Source organism: Temnothorax americanus, unplaced genomic scaffold (genome assembly GCF_048541705.1).
Source record: "Temnothorax americanus isolate GAGA-0224 unplaced genomic scaffold, ASM4854170v1 Scaffold32, whole genome shotgun sequence".
NCBI lineage: Eukaryota > Metazoa > Arthropoda > Insecta > Hymenoptera > Formicidae > Temnothorax > Temnothorax americanus.
Window position 1 is genome coordinate 1,695,643 of NW_027509464.1, and position 17,764 is coordinate 1,713,406.

A 17,764-nucleotide genomic window follows, 5' to 3' on the forward strand; every position below is an offset into this window, starting at 1 on the left:
GGCGAATCCACCGTCCCCTGAAATTCGTTGCATTCGTTTAGGCTGACACACGCGAGTGCGCTCGACGGTATTGCCACGAGAATGTTTGACCTCGCGAATGAGGCAGCGACCGTACGATAATTCAAGCGCGGAAATTCCCGAAATATATACTGCTAATCCGAATGCAAATCAGACAGCTCAGAAACTTCATACAGCGCTACGTATACTTATTATTCGGTGTGTGACACACCATTTCCCGTGATTTTATTTCAAATTCAATTTAAGAACTTGTGTCACTCGTGACGAATTACTGGGCGAATACTGAATTTCCGCGTAGACAACTATTTAACGTAATTGTACGCACTCGCCCTCAAAGATCACGTAGTAAATTATTGACCGTGCATTGAATCAAATTACGTACTACACGTGATTTCATTAAACCGTGTGTTGCACGCGGCCGCGCACGAGTCCTTCTCGTCTACGATACGTGATTAAATTGCAATAACGCCATATACGGTATACGGACGCGAAGCGTGACGTTAACGGTGAAGAATATTGCGCCTTGACGGGCAATCAGTTTCTCTCGCATATAAATTATTCCGCAAATTGATAAAATAGGATCCACTTACCTTCGTGTCTCGTGAGGGCGAGACAGAGAGAGGGAGAAGCGATCTGCGAAAGTTGCCCGCGCCATTACTGCCGTAGATAATTAATTAAGGATGAAACGTGGTCTCACAGGCCGAGGCATGAACTTCGGGCCAGTGTTCAACCTAGTTTTGTCCCAGATAATTTGTCAGCATGCTTGAATTTTTGGATCGAGCGTGGTCCCGATGCTCGAGAGCGCGAAACTTTCGTTGAGCGCCGTTGGAACTTTACCTTACCCTTGACGCGCGTCGACGAAGAAATTTGTAATGACTAACTTTGAGGGGCGTGCTGACTCGAACTTTCTCCTAAGCGACTCTGGTTCGGAGATTAGCGGGTTATAGGAATTTATTAATTTACGCCTCCGATATTTCTCCTCGTAACATTGATGTATGATATCGTGTAAATTATTCGACGAGATTATCGCTGAATATATCCAATCAATGTAGAATGGCAGGAGGGGATGTGTAAGGAACCTGTACAAAAATAAAAAGAAGAGATTAGAATCGATGTAAACATGATGAGAGAAAAAGAGAAGAGAGAGAGACACAGCGATCGCTGTTGCTGTACAATATAACGTCGCCTTTATTATTACCGTTTGGTTATTAATCACAATTGTTAAACGTTCACTTTTTCATATGATACAACTTTATTCTCTATACACAAGCTTTTTTTTCCTCCCTAAGAGTTTCGTCTTCCGTTGCTTAACGTCTATTTTAGGTAATGTCTGTTCGTGTACATTTTCTGTGTTTTTATATACAAAAGCGCCGGATTATTCGTCCATCGGCTAAGCTAACGGAGAGCCAGCGTTCTCTTCCGCGCGATTGATCTACCACATGACTTCATCCTAATCTCTTCCTCTTCCGTACCATTCCTTCTTTATTATCCTACTCCTCTCTATCCCAGAGCTATTACGAAATTGCTCTCCGCCTCTTCTCCTCCTCCTCTTCCTCCAACGAGATACCGGCTATTTCTTCTTCTGTATCTTCTACCGAGATCCATCACGATCGTCTCGCTTCTCTTCCCGCGCTTCCGCTTCATTTCCACCATTTTCCCACCCCCCTCCCGTTTCGTAATAGTTTTCGCTTTACATCGTTCACGTCGTATCGCCATTGGCTATGAAGTAATTGACAAAAACCTGTCAAATTAACTCGACCGATTCACAGGCTCATCATTCATTCAAACATATACATTTTATTTTCGCGATCTTTCATATGAAAACATATTGATCATATATGATTTTATCAACGATGGGCAGTTTAAAAAAGTTTTCTTACCTTAAGAGACAACGCCTATCTTCTCGCTATAGGAATCATCTGAAAGTGCTATTGTCCATTTTACAAAATTATATGTACATACGTGTATATACGTGTATGTATATATACACATATCGTAATTTATAGTAACATGTATTATTTTAAATTGCGCCCATCCTTGATAACTCTTATAGTCTTCAATGCGAAAAACTTACAAAACATCATTAAATGAAATTCTGTATCGCAACAAGACACTTAAAGCTTCTTTGATCACTCGTGTTACGAGAATTACGTTAGTGCTGTAGCAACACACGCGCAACTTTGTCCTCGCTACTCCGGAGAATAAAACAAAATTCGATTCATGTTGTTGCAAACTTATCTACAAATTATACGTAATGTATAATTTGCAGATAATAATGTACATATAACTTCTGCATGACATATTGGTTACATTATAATTGTTCGTCCATTTTGAGAGTTATTACGGTATTCATTTCGCATCGACTTACAACCGTATTCAAAATCCACTGTTCTGTCTCTTTTTCACACAGCCACGGCACAATTTCTTCGTTCTTCCGTTAGAAATTAGCTCTTTCCATCAGTATCCTCCCCACATGAGCTCGCTTCGTTCCACTCCCTTAGAGAAAAGTCCCCTCTCGTGGTCCTGCCGCGGGGTGGCCTCAGACTACGTTGTGCGATAGGGAACCGTCGTCCCGCCACGTGTTGGCTGGAAGGAAAAAGTCATCTTTTCAAATTCTCATCGAGACGATCCCTTCGCGGTGAGGCACGAAGTTTAAGGCTTCTCGAGCCTGGCTAACATCGTGTGTTACCTCTATAATGCATGTCCTGCGCCATCGACGGACACTTGGCGTTTCCTCGCTGCCAGAATAACACAGAAAGTGCATTTAAGCTGCGCGAGAAATACTGACGAGATTGATTCTTTTATGATCAATCAAGATATTTACAGCAAGGATATCTTCCACCGATAAATAATAGATTATAGATAGTGGAAAAAAGTCGAATTGAATATTACAAGTGATCTGTTTTTTTTAATGCTAAAAAATGTGAAAAAATAGCTTCTATTTAAATTAAAACTTATAAAGCTCATTAGAGTTCTATGCTTGTGCTAAAATAATTTATAATTTATTTTTAATAAAATAATTTTAAAAAAAGAATCTATATTTGTTTTTTCCTTTAAAAGTCCTTTAACGGATATGATGCTAATCTTATACGATATTAGATTCACCGCAATATGTCAATTATCCCGATTGACACACTTCTTCGCACGAAGTATCGAATGATATAATCGCAGCGTTATATTACCTTGGCAAAATCAATATTCGTTCGCACGGTTCTATAATGAAGACCCTGCAGCGGTCTGGAATTGTTACCGAGAGGCGCTTTCGGTGTGCTGACTGGGCCCTGCATTAATTTCCTTAGGGCGTACAGCTAATAACAGAAACAATGCGCTCTATAAAAAGATCCGTTGACTGATCCAACAGTATTGACAAAACTATTTTCGGGCCGTCCTACCGTCTCGGCCGCTATATACTTTCGATGATTCGATTATTATTGCGAGACACGCAAACTCCCGCGAATCAGAACTGGAACTTAGGAGAAAGAGGCGAAGAAAAAAAAATATGCCGGGAGAACTTCGGCGGCGAATAAATCGCTGAACTGGTGAGATCGACTGACTGCTTACCTCTCGCGCCGTGATGTAAATTGGTTTGTTGAGGATCAGCCAGACCGCCGTTTCCCAACAACCGGGGTGCGTTGTACTGCCCTCGTAAGTCATGTAACCGGGGGTCTCCGGTAGAAGGCTTCTCAGGGACAGGTAGCGCACGGGTGCGGTGTCCCCTGAAATACAAATTATTAATGAGATTTGCGTCAGAGCCACTCTCGAAATAGGATTTAATTATCTCGCCTCTCGCGACGCATCTCAATTATTTTGCAATATGGGTATAACCAAATACGATTACCAGCGAATTTCACTCGCTGGGATTTCCACCGATTTTAACGATATAATACTAGCTGGCTAAATCGAGCGATCAGTCGAGAGATCAGTCAGTAATACTTTTAATGCTCGGGGGATTTTCGACAATTAGATGCCTTAAAAGTTTAATTAGATCCCTAGATATAAGAGGTCATGAAACAGAAATGCGTGCGTTCCGAGATTAGAAAATGGAAATTGAGAAGTAAGAAATTCAGAAGCAGTGTCAATGCACATTATATTTGTACGTTGTGCAAGATGCTAAACGATATAAGAATAAATTATACACACGAATTATATAGATCGTGAGACGTTACGTCTGATAATCAAGATATTTTGAGATGCTTGATTTATCAGCTATTATATACAGAAGCCGAATTCAACCGTCATTCGATGAATTCGCGGATTGTCCCGTTTTTTTACGCTCATTTTCTGCTCCATGATATTCGATTCCTGAACACCAGCCGCGAGACTCAACGAACGAAAATCATTCTCGCAGCTGCATACGGCGCAGAGTCCCTATAAATTCACCGATTATCCCGGCGTGCAGCGAACCTCGTACTTTTACCGATAACAGGCGTATGTGGATTATGGGGGATAGTAAAGCGTAAAACTCTCAAATCTTTCGCTCTAAGGCTTCTCGACGGCAAAAATCGGTATCGCGATATTCAGCGACGAACCATTTGCGCGATGCGCACGCGAATGCGAGTGGACGAAACGAGCGAAATTACTTGCGATCATTTTTGCGAATTCGCCTTTGAACGTTTGACACTCTGGCAAGAGCAAACTGGGAAAACGACAAGTCTGAAAAAAGGGGAAACGAGCCGGCGATGATTGACGTTGCGCAAACATACATAAATCGTGCACAAGACGCGGCCATGTAATCGCGTTTACACATTTAACCCGAGAACGGGTGCACCTGATTTTTTTTTGCATAAATGATCACCTGAAGTTATTTTTATATCCCAATTAAAAGTAATTATTATTAATTACATATTGCACATTTTTTATTTTTCCATAATTTATTAGTATTTGAGGATATGTATACAGAGTTATTGAACATTTTTTCTGGAAAAAAAATAGAAATAAAAAATATTGAAAAACGAAAGAAGCGCATTAAAATTACTATGACGTGGAGCTTCATTTTTTCGATATTGGGGTGTAAAAATCACCCCAATATCGACTAGCCAACCGTTCCGGGTTAAGTTAAGTACAGAGTTGTGCATATAAAACCGGCCCTAAACGCAAAATAGGTTGCAAAATACAGTTGCAAATAACTGTTCCGGGCCGGTTTGTGCGCTACCCTGTGCGCCTGTGCACGTACGCGAAAAAAAAACTAATACACTGAGTATCCCATAATTATATGACTTGAATCGAGAACAGTCACGAAAAAATACACTGTTAAATATTAAAGAATAAAATTTAAACCAATAAATTTTGTTATCTTCAAATTTATTATTTTGACACAAAACATTTTTATTTTAACTTCATTGGTTTAGTAAAATTAACGACTTATTAAATAGAAGCAATGGCGACTTATAGAAATAATTAAAAATGGCTGAAATTGAGTATAATTTGACACGAATTTAACAGTGTACAACTTTCTTTTTATAGAAAGTGTAGAAGCGGCTGATCCTAAACTCGTATTACTACTAACGGTTTCATAGATTTTCTTCCCTCATTTCAGACATGTTACAATAATTATTGTCGAATGTCAACTTCGCCGTCGAAATAATAGCAGTGCACTTAAACAATAATGCTCTCGCAGTAATAACGTCCGCGTTGATTCTCAACATTTAGGGAATTATAATTTGAAACGTCGTCGGTCATAAGTGTATCATACAACCCGGTAAACAGTAGAATTACAAGAACAAACAATGTGCAACTCGCTTGTAAGCCGTCACTGCGAATATCTGCGTCTCATGCAGAATGGTGCGTATACGTGATGCATTATGCACTATCCAGTATAAATTTCCATCGACAACAGTGGTCTTGCGCGTTTCATCGTGAAAGCTACCATTCCCAATTCAATTATTACACTCAAACAATCGTCGTCATTTTTACTTTTACTAACTGTAAATACTTACAAATTTGAAGTAAAATAAAGCTATTTTAATGTTACTGAAGTAAAGAAATATAAAATTGAAAGAGTTGCGAATGAGTTATAAAAGGTCTTTTAATAATAATTTAATAATGAGTATGAAAAGTCTTTTAATAATAATTTTCGGATACCGAGCTGTAAAAATAACGTAAGAAAAACTGAAGTAAATGAGATTAACGTAGCGAGAATATTTACGTAATTATGATTTAATTCACACATTTAGTCGCGACTATATACCCGATTTGGCCGGATGGAGCGCCGCGCGAAAATGAATTTCGGAGACCATCAACCGTCCGAGATATGTGTCGACAGAATTTGCTCCTGAAAGAGAGCGAGCGATGGGTTTCGAGTGTATATATACGGTAGGATGCGCGCCGTTCGTGAACCGCCAAACGTCCAGAAGTGATTTGTATCTTTCCTACGTAACGCGCGCGCGGGGCGAAATCCAGCGTAAAAGGTCATCATTTCAGAATGTGCGGTGAAAATAAATCTTTCGCTCGGAACAGTGCGCGCGCTCACGCCGGGGATCGTATTTATCGGGACCCTGGGAGGTACGTATGTTACCGCGCGGTTTCACCGAACCTTCGATTCGAGCGCGTGTCCGTCTCTCTCTCTCTCTCTTTCTCTCCCTGCCCGACCGACGTCTCTTATATCGACCGGCGAAAATTAATCTTGCGTACAGCCGTTCAATTAAGGGCTCTTTAGCGTCCCTTGAAAAAAGAAAGAAAACGAGGTAACACGTACTCGTACGGTGATACGTGGTATCACCGTGTATATATTTCGGATGTACATAAGATTACCCGAATCTCGTTTGTGGACGAGATGAAAATCCGGCCTGAGAACCGTCTGTGCATACGCCCGCGCCAGTTTATATATCTACAAATAAAGGGATACATATAATCCACGATAGCACGGTCCTACGTAGCTAACATCTAAACACTCCGCTGCAACGTCCTTCGTGTATATTGCGTCTATTTCTCGCATCGGATCCGTGACGCCCCGTCGTCGTCGCGAACCTCCGCTCACAAACGGACACAATCTACCCTTTACTTATCTTGCACTGGATGCAGCTAAATTTACACAAACCGCATGGATATACGTGTTATGTGCGCTATATCAAACGTCGCCGCGTTTTTTGCCTCATTAATTCATGCATCTAGACGTGAAGAAGGAATACGTCATTCCATTATATTCGATTGTGGAAATAATTGCCCGGTAATTTACAACGCGTTATAAAAATGTAACACAGTAGACATATTTATCGGATGTTTTGTCATCAGAATATAAATAGCGGTAAAGAATCGAATGCATGCGAACGGAAGGATCAAAGGGGTTCAAGTTTCAGCCGCGGAGCGGAATGGCGGACGAATTTGAGAGAGTAGATGTGTATATAGAGCAAGTCGCTTCGTAGCCCAACGGAAACACTTTAAGTGCATCTAACCGTCCTAACGAGCCTGTTTGAAGTAGTAACGTAACGCAACGACGATTTCATCTCTATATGGCGGCGAAAACCCAGCGTGGTGGTAACCGCGACGGGGGAGAGCGAGAGCGCTTCATCAAAATGTCGCTCTATACACGGCCGTCTATTTCTCGTATTGAGTCCGTGACATTAAAGATGGGCGAACGCGTTCTCGCAAATGGCAGATCCGGCACAAGGGAGCTCTGCCGTTTTGCCTCGCACAGAGAACGATCCTCCACCCCCGTGCGCCCCCTCGCCGCCCCTTCGGCTCCCTCGTCGGCGTTTCCTCTTTTCGCGCGGAGATATTCTTAGAACGCCGACATTCAGGAACTCCGAGCGCAAAAAGTAGAAGCCGTCAAGTTCTTCTTGGGGCGGACGCCCGTCGTCGACCACCCCTGGCACCACTCCCCCCCCCCCCCTTCGCCATTTGGTGCTATCTCTTCACGTCGACATGTATCGGCCGCGTCTTACGCCCGTGCGTGCGTGTTTTATTTTTATTCATCGTCGCGTCCTGATTTCATTTTAGTCCAGTCACTATGTACATTTAAAAAAGACATAATTCTGACCCAGGATTTTTCTTTTGGGGGGTGTTGGGGGGATCAAAAAAAGCTTAATCTCAAGTTTTCGACCTTTGTTTCCCGCTTGCTTTTTTTACGGGAATAAAAAATGTGAAAAATGGTTTTTCCGCGATAATTCGGTTTCTAATAAAGTTACAAGGTCGAATCGGAGCTCATTTTAAAGTTTTTTTTACGCTCTACAAATTATGTCGTATGACATTTTTACGTATAATCGATTGTTTTCGAGACATGGAACGAGAAAGGGAAATAAAAAAGTATGAGAGATATTTAGTTTTTTCTTTTTACTCATTATTGTCGTCCAAAATTGCAAAAATGCTTCAAATGAAACTTGTAGAGCGTAAAAAACCTACAATTTTTATTTGTTATTCATTTCATTTCGTTGAAAATTACGCCTTGTAGAGCGCCTCAAAGTGGAGAGTCGTCGCCATCGCGTCAGCGATAAAGTATTTCTTTCTTATAAACTTACTTCACAAATATTGTCACTTAGATATAAAACTGCACGCTTTCATGTATTCTTCAATGAAACGGTAAGTGTAATTAAGAAAACTTGACGGTTTCAAAATAGCTACAATAATTTCAGGCTTTGCAAGATTTATTTGCAACTTTGAGGCGTAGTGCGATATGGAATTTTCAACGAAATTAAAGTAATAAATAAAAACATTTTACGAATTTTATTGCTGTGCAAGTTTTATTTGAAGCGTTTATACAGATTCGTGTGCGAAAAACGATAAAATAGAAAAAAAACGAACAAAAATGCTCAATTTTTCCTTTTCTCTTTCGATATCTCGAAAACTATCGATCGTACGTCAAAATATCACTGAACGTAACTAGTAGAGCGGGGAAAATCCTATAAAAAACACCTATTATGTTACTTATTTGCGTCAATGAAGTCGGAAATCTTAGCGAAAGCGTTCGGTGCCGCGTATCGACGTAACCAACGCGCCGCTAACGCGATGACGACGACTCTCCACTTTGAGGCGTTCTACAAGGCGTAATTTTCAACGAAATAAAATAAATAACAAATAAAAATTGTAGGTTTTTTTACGCTCTACAAGTTTTATTTGAAGCATTTTTGCAAGTTCGGACGACAATAATGAGTAAAAAGAAAAAACTAAATATATCTCTCTCATACTTTTTTATTTCCCTTTCTCGTTCGATGTCTCGAAAACAATCGATCATACGTAAAAATGTCATACGACATAATTTGTAGAGCGTAAAAAAAGCTTTAAAATGAGCTCCGATTCGACCTTGTAACTTTATTAGAAACCGAGTTATCGCGGAAAAACCATTTTTTCACATTTTTTACTCCCGTAAAAAAAGCAAGCGGGAAACAGAGGTCGAAAACTTGAGATTAAGCTTTTCTTGAGCCCCCCAACACCCCCCAAAAGAAAAATCCTGGGTCAGAATTATGTCTTTTATAATCCGTTTTTTTGTACATAGTGACTGGACTATTTCCTCCCTGGCAAACGAGGTCGGCGTACGAGCACCGGATGGAGGATAAATGGAGCTTGAGGGGGGTGGGAGAGAAGAAAGAAATCCGGCTAGATGACAAGTAATAATAACGTCGGCGCCGAAGAACGGGAAAATATCAACCGCTTCGTACCGTCTGCGGCAACGAGGCGAGGCTGGAGAGGGACCATGATGGGCGGAAAAGGGTGGGAAAGGGTCCTCCTGGTGATTAATGAAATGCATTAACTCCTTCCCCGGGAAAGAGAGAAGAGGGAGCCTGAGAAAAGACCGCCGGCTACGGAGATCGCTTCGCCGCTTTCGAGAGACTGCGGGATGAGCTACTGCTATATTGATATACGTTCTCGCGCACACAAGCGAGATTAAACGAGGCAAAATGCAGTTGTATTTTGTATTATGCATTGTGGAGGACCGCTATAAGGAGGGCGGAGATCTATCGGATCTCTTGGAATTATCGCGTTTTCCCGCATTCTCGTTTCGACGAAATCGAAGTGGATTTTTTTTTTCAGGGAAGTTTGACGAAAACTTCGTTCGTGGCAATTTTTTCAGGAATCCACTTTTTTAACATTCCTCATAAATTTTTGATAAATCAAATTTCTGCTGTAAGAGGAGTCGGTTGAAGCTGATCACTGGAAAAAGCTCCGTTTCATCAAAATAACTCTCGTATATAATGAAACGTAATCAAACGGATACGCAGTTCGCTCATATCAATATAATCGTTTTTCTCGCCAACAACGTAACGGGTTGAAAAAAACAGCTTGTTTTAGATCTCTTATTTTTCTCCAGGAAAAATCCATTCCTCGCCAGTCGTACCATAATTTACCGGGCGCTCCGTATAACAGCGGAATCTTCCCTCGTGAAAACAAAAAAACAGCGATTTTTGGCACGAAAAGCTATACAACACGTTCTCGTTTAATAATTCATGGCCGACGCAAATCCGTGCCGACGCACCATTATCTATTATCGAACCGGCCCGGTCGGCCGGTCGCAGATATTTCCGTGGAGGGTCACACGCACGACACGCGGCCCGGCTAGCTCGTTGCGTGGAAGTCGAGTATTGTCGGGAATAACGTGAGGTGCTCTTAGGAAAATTGACCGTGCCTAATGGCGCCGGCACACAGCGGCGGAATAATGATGATGACAGTGGCGATAATCGCAATATAAGAACATCTTCGACGCACGTAACGAATATCGACCCATCGGCACACAGCGTGCCGTGTATATACACGTTTGTGTACAATACATGTGTGAGTGTGTGTGTGTGTGTGTGTGTGTATTGTTTGACAGACGAGACATTCGTTGATTTTGCGTCGATTTCGTACATTAAGGTCGCCGCTCGATTTCTCGAAACGAGATTCTTGTTTACCGAGTGAATAATTCACGGCTTGGTGCCGGCCAAGCTCTCGAGCAGTTTATTCTGTCTTATATCATCCAGACCGATCGCGCGGCGAGGGGGAGACGACCAAACGATCATTTTGCTGTTTACCCTCAATTAGCGCGCCAAGTTGGCGAGGAGATTTAATATAAGGACTAGTATATATACCAAATGTCGAAATAATTCAAAATAAATAAAGAAACGTGGTATTTGACTTACGTGACAATTGAGTTACAAACTCATTACTAAATTAAACATTATATAAATATCTTCAAATCTAGCTGATCTTTAAGATCATTTCCTTGGAATGTTAAAGTCTTTTTAATTGTTTGGAATATTAACGTCCTTTTCGTTAAATTGTTTTATCTATAATTTTGTACGTGCAAAATTAAAGTGAAAAATAATTTTAAGCTGATGTCAAACAATATATAGCCGATGTATAAAATTGCGAAAATATCATACGTGCAACTTCGATTAATTCAAAAACGAAAATTCTACTTAGATTATGAAATTAATAAAATTTTGCTCTTTTCCCATTTGTTTCTTTTTGTTACAATAAAAAAGAGTTTTCCTCTCACAAATATAGTCTTTTTTTTATTAGACACTTATTGCATTTGTCATTATTTGCGCATGCAGAACCTGTAACCTGAATTTAAATATGTATCTGCATATTTATTCATAACTACGTTCCCTTCGAATCGATTTGAAGGTAAAGTAAGCATCATAGTATATTCGACGTATGTGTAGCAGCCCCGATATGTTTTGAGAGCTTTACAGAGATACACAGCAACGTATCAATAAATAATAACATCTGTATAAAACCACGCTACACGTACTATCGTTACATTCGAACCCGCCGCGCCGGCCAATGTACACGTAACATTTTCCGTATCTGTAGTATTATTTTGTAACGTATGCCGCTATCAAATACACGTCATATTTAATACGCGGCTTGTCAATTAAAACATTGCGATGTATTTATGGCCGTCAATCACTACCCTGAAAATATACGGCGTTAACGCGCAGTGCGGTTTTAAGTTTTAACATATCACAGCTTATTTTTTCACGAGAAAGTGATTTACGATTGCTTCAAATAATATTTAAACATCATCCTTTTTTTTCTGGTATCTTCGAATATCATCGCGTCAGCAGAGCACGGTATTCGCGGTTGCCCTCGCCGCGAGCGAGAAAAAACCCCGAAAAAGAAAGATTGCTCTCTCGGCCCTCGGCGTAAAGTGAGAGAGGATGGTCTGTCACCGTGATAAATTCACCACCTTCAATCCTCGTAGCTACGAAAAATATTTCTATCGACTAGGGAGATCGCGCATATAGGGACGAAGCGAAAGAAGGAAAAGAAAAAAAAAAGAAGAAACGCTGGGCAACAGGGCGGCCGCGGCGAAGCGCGAGACGCTGCATGCACCGAAAGGGGATGCAACCCCCGCTGAAAGATAGAAACGCATCGGGTGAGAGATACCTCGCGCCTCCCGACGGCCGGATCCGCAAACTGGTTTCTGACGTTTCGTTATATGGCGAAACGCCACGTCTGGAGGGTCGGTAGCGAGGGCGGAAAATGGTCGGGGAAGATAGAAGGGGGAGGGGGCGGTTTTGCTACCCTGCCGTATTGCGACATTGTGTATACGATTGTGCAGCTGCGCGCGAGAGGAAAAAGAGATAGGGAGAGAGCGAAAGAGAGAGCGGCATGCAACCTGGATGCACCGAGGGCAAGCAGGGGCGAGAGAGGGCGGAGGGAAGAGAGAGAGAGAGAGAGAATCAGAACTCTGAAGGGGTTGCGCGAGTGGGCCCCGTCGGTGGCAGGGGTAGCTATAAAATACAATTTCAGGGGTGTCGGTTTAATACCACGCATACCGCGCAAATATTTCATCTATTATCTACATTTCGTAGATACGTAGGCATTTCGCCGAGCGGTGTGCGGCTCGACGGGGCTGTAACGGGACGGGGGTTGTGCGCGGAGTAAATGGCCGGGGATGTGTGCGTAACAGGGAGGCTGCGAATATTCCTCCGGTACTAGGGACTCCGTCCCGCTCGCTTACTTCTGTACGGGTTACTATACGCCGGCAACGTCGAAACATCTCTTACACGCGTATATAGAACCGCGTAAATCAGTGCGTTTTAATTCACAGGCCGCGGTACGATTTCATACGCAAAAACTGACTGAATGATAATTACGAAGTAAGAAGATGAAAATACCGTAAGCAGGATATTCCGTAAGACGAACATTGAAAACATTATACATTTTGATGCTAATTGCGCGTGTTTATTAGCTCCCTATTTGACATCGCGCAAATAGATGTCTTGCGGAGCTACGAAGAAATTCCTGTGCACGTCTAAAAGATTAAATCTACGTTCCGATATTCACCGTCACTACTGAAAATCTATAGTGTACGTTACGTAAACTATAGATTTTCAGTACTTGCAATGAATATTGGAACGCCAGCCATTAATGCATGCCATTTTTGCAAGAAAAAAACTGTTTTTAAATGTTATACATATTCGCGCGTGAGAAATAAATTCTATTAGTTTAAAATTATCTTTTCCTTTATTGCTTCATCAAAATTTTAAAACGATTTACGTTTATTCTTGCCAAATATTCCAGGCACGACATATTAAAATATATCACAGGCGTGACGAATATGTGTGAATACTCGAAAATTCATTTATCGAGTGGAAATTATTGCTTTATAAAATTGGAAGTAATGGACATATACCCTGTCGAACAATTTGTTCAACGCAGATTTGATGCAACAATTTGAAGAATGTAGTTATAATAAAAATTAGTAATTCTGATACATAATTTACTGGGGCTTACAAAAATCATGTGCGAATAAACAGATATGTTCCGAATACGTCGCGGAAATATTCGATGACGCGTTGACGCTTTTTGTCGTGCTTTTCCAATCCATCTGCGCTGGTCGTAATCATCGTTAATTACGTCACACGCATTATTGATCAAGGTTTAAAAACACATTATTCCCCGAAATCGATTCGGCAGGGACATTACTGACGTTATTATTAATGATGCCGATGAAATCAATTTCGCAGTGCGTGGATAAACGAAAAGTCTTTACTTTCTCGCGATTGCATTGTCATAGAAGCGTTATTAAACGCTTAACTTACATCCGAGCTGTGTTAAGAGTATTTTGCATATTTATACAAGCGTTGCTTAATATGCATTACGTGCGTCGTGAGGAAATTTCATTTTGTCGCTTCATCTAATTCGATAAAACTCTTAGGAATGTCTTTCCCACAATCGTGATAGCTCGCCGACAGTGATCAACGATATCGTCGCGTTAAATAAAAAAGTCCCTTATTTAAAAAACGTCGTTCCACGCGGTTTCGTTCATTGGCGAGCGCGCGGACGCCTGCACGCGAGCGTTCTATGTGCAAAAACATGTTTAGCTGATGAAAAGCTTGAGTTAAATAAATTTCACGATGGCATAGGCGAACTATTGTGGGCCTCGGTGTATGCAACGTGCCTGTCTCGGCACGTACACGACAATGGAATACTTAGATCCCGCTGTAGCTCCTCCTCCCCGCGCGCCATTTTCCATTGTCTTATGATTTATGTTCCCTGGTCGCGGTGTCAACAGGGTATTGATTAAAATACACACATAGCCGTGCCCGGGCGCGCATACAGATTTATGCACACACCACCAGCCGGCCGGAGTATGTGACATCGCCGTACCTTGTAAATCGACCCCCGTGTCGCCCCTTTCCCCTCCCCCCTCCTGCTATCACCCCGCCTGCCGGAGCGTTGATCGTGTTAACCGTGTAAAAAGCGCCAGGCACGCTTCCAGGTCGAATCGTTTAGCCGAGGAGACACCAAACGCTCTTATACGGACCCACGGACTGAAGGAGGCGGAGGAGGTGACGGAGGCGGTATCTGAAATCCTACCGGGAAGCACACCGAGTGCGCATCGACGGTCCTTCCGCCCTTTTCTCTACCGGCGCGGCGTTTCGTCCCACTCTCTAAACCCCCTCCCCTCCACCCACGAGAATACTTGGCTGTAAAGTTTATTTTCTTCCTCGTCGAGCAATGCAACCAGCCGTGGCATTCGCAGAATTATGCCACGCAAGTTGAACGAGGAACGAGGCGCTTTTCTTGCCGGCGGGCGCGGGCGCGCGCGCGAGACGGCGCGGCGGCGGCGGCGGATGCAAATCGCAGGAGGAAGTTCGTTGCGCCGATGGAATCTGCGGGAGAAGAGAGAAAGGCAGAAAGGGAGAAAGACCGTGCGAAGGAGAGGGAATCATATTTCGATTTTATGTCGGGCGCAATTTGCGTCCGTAAGGGCCGGTTGTTCCAACCTGTTGGTAAACTAACTAATAGCTAAATCATATGTATGTCTTTGTTTTTCCTTTATATTAGACAAAGATAGACATATGATTTAACTATTGGTTAGCTTACCAATAGGTTGGAACAACCGACCCTAAAAGTCGCGACGCGATGCATCAAAACGGCGGATCGCGCTCGCGCCAGTTCTTGACGCAGCGGCGCGAGCGCTATAATCCATTATGCGCGCCATCCATTTAATTTTAATATCGTAACGAGGCTCTGACGGGCGTTAATTCGCCGAGACAAGTTATGAAAAATCGCGGACGGATCGTGATGATATAAACGCGCCGCTACCTACAGCGACTCAATTCACGCTCTGGTATAACGCGCCCGCGCGCGCGCGTTATCGGCGCTTTGACACAACGCTACAATTTTCTTCCGCTTATTGTTTAGCATAGTTGAGTTAATTATAATTTGCGTGATATTACGCGAATGTCGCATTGCCCGTATATAATGATATGAAAGCGATAAAATCAGATTAATATAAAAATTGCTATAGCAGAATTATAATGTTATAAATACTTTGAAAAAAAACGTACAATATAATAAAAAATATATAACAACGTTATATTAAAAAATGTATGGTTGCGACAGAACCCACGAAATGCCAGATAAATATTGATATCTCACAAGCAATTTATTATTTTAAATATTGTAAATTACAATTACTCACGAAAAATGAAACAAAGAGACGGAGCTCAACGATTACCTCTTTTTAAGAGAAAATATACTAATTACTCTATGGTAATTAGAAAGCTGGAAATTTATTAACTAGTTGTCTAGTAGCATTGTTTCGCTTACTTCGATGCACGGGAAAGCATTACTGTAAGTAATTTACACCGTCGGTTCGCATTTTCTTCATTACTCTTGCTCTCCGCTAAAACGCTTTCTCATTATTCATACTCACGCTGCTACTTTTACTTTTTGTCATTCTCAATGGAACGCGTATTTATAATCTTCGTATTACGATACAAACGATCCCTGCGATAATTATTTATAAGTATGCGCGACATTACGCGATAAAAGGGATGACTTTCAGGATATCGTTCTTAAAAAAAAAAAAAATTATCGTGTTGTACTCATTTACAAATTAAACGTGCACAGTCATTGGACATACAGATCTATATTTTAAAAGATATGAAAGAGAGTTATTAACTGTGTTTAGAAACGGCTCTCCGGAAAGCATCCATTACTTATCCAACCGGATATGATAACTCATCGTTCTTATAAATTCCAACTTAAAATTAGAGAGAAAAAGGGTGCTTTTCACTCTATCCTACGGCGACATAGACGCCTCCGCTGGCGCGAATACTCGGTGGGTCGAGGAAGTGACTCGTTATCTTAAGAGAGTCATTTCGTCCCCTTCGTCTTTTTCCTCCTCGTAGAGGCCCCCGCTCTCGACTTTTCACTCTCGACTCGAGTGCCATCCGCTACAGCCGTCGCTGCCGCAGCCACCGCCGCCACCGTCGCCGCCCCTCTAAGCCTCATCCGGGTATCACCGGCAAAACCGACACTCTTCTCTCCTCCCAACGGCGTTTTATTTATTATCCGCGGTTACTCCGGCGAACCGCAGCATCCGGGCAACTCTCCGTTCGAAGCTTTCTGCGAATATCCGATGCGTGAAGCGCGTATTCATCGCGAAAGCGCATATCTGACCCTCGCCCGTGCCACATTTTTCGCAGACTATAGTCTTTTAACGGGAGCTCACTAATTGCAGCCTCGTCTTTCAGAATTTTCAGGCGACGTCGAACGAATCGAGACCTTCGGTTACCGCCGATACTAAGTGCGTTTGGCTCGAGAAAACTTTCTGATTTTGGTTTTCTAACATGTTTAGATATCTTTGATTCATCTCTCTTACGAACATAAGTCGCGATCGGATATTGATGTTCGTGAAAACAAAAGTTATGTGATAACTTTGTAAAAATAACTTTGATGAAACTAAAACGTAAAGAAAATATAATTATGTGTGTATATATAAATTTTTTTCACCAATAAATGCTAAGAATAAAAAGTCTATTTCTATATAAAATAGTCCAGTATTTTTTCCTCCTTAAAATATTTAGGGATATTGAATTTCCATCTAGATCTATATATACGAGATAATTAGATCTCATTATTTTCCGAAGTTTCATCTCTTATGCCACTAGCGGATCCTGCTGTCGATAATGGAGTGTTTCGGCAAAATTATTTTTATTATATTTGGTTTGATATTTTTTTTTAGTATCACGCTTATAGCTTTTACTCCAGGATCAATAAGAGGACGCGGTGAAATTTCTTATAGAGCCTGCTTTAATATTAATGCATTTTGTGCTAAATTTTTAAACAGAGCCCACAAAACTATTTTTTCTTATTTGGAAGATTTAACACCAAAACACCCCTCTAGGATCCGCCAGTGTGCAGCGCCATATATTAGGTTCCTTCGATGTGGAGTACGCGTCGAGACAATTTCAATGACACATCTAGTTGGGGTAGGAAATTAGTATCGAGCTGCGCACAGCTTGTTCAGGATTTACGTTCCGGCGACACAATACGGCATAGTTACGTCGTCTGTCATTACATCGCATCG

At 41.7% G+C, this 17,764-nt stretch overlaps 2 protein-coding genes across 5 annotated transcripts in view; one reads left to right on the forward strand and one right to left on the reverse strand.

The window, feature by feature from the left end:
• LOC143901149 (uncharacterized) overlaps positions 1–17,764 on the forward strand; it is a 97,370-nt gene that overhangs the window by 69,728 nt on the left and 9,878 nt on the right. The window lies entirely within an intron of this gene.
• The window catches only part of Carpa (Carbonic anhydrase-related protein A), a 131,342-nt gene continuing 114,766 nt past the window's right edge, over positions 1,189–17,764 (reverse strand). Inside the window, exons 7-10 of one of the 3 annotated variants that reach the window (XM_077413187.1) lie at positions 3,580–3,734; positions 3,201–3,326; positions 2,708–2,756; positions 1,189–2,622 (exon numbers count right to left, since the gene is read on the reverse strand). In XM_077413187.1, coding sequence (XP_077269313.1) covers positions 2,558–2,622; positions 2,708–2,756; positions 3,201–3,326; positions 3,580–3,734 — 395 coding nt within the window. In that variant the 3' untranslated portion in view covers positions 1,189–2,557. The remainder of the gene's footprint in view (positions 2,623–2,707; positions 2,757–3,200; positions 3,327–3,579; positions 3,735–17,764) is intronic. The other 2 variants (XM_077413188.1, XM_077413189.1) reach the window with 2 other exon arrangements.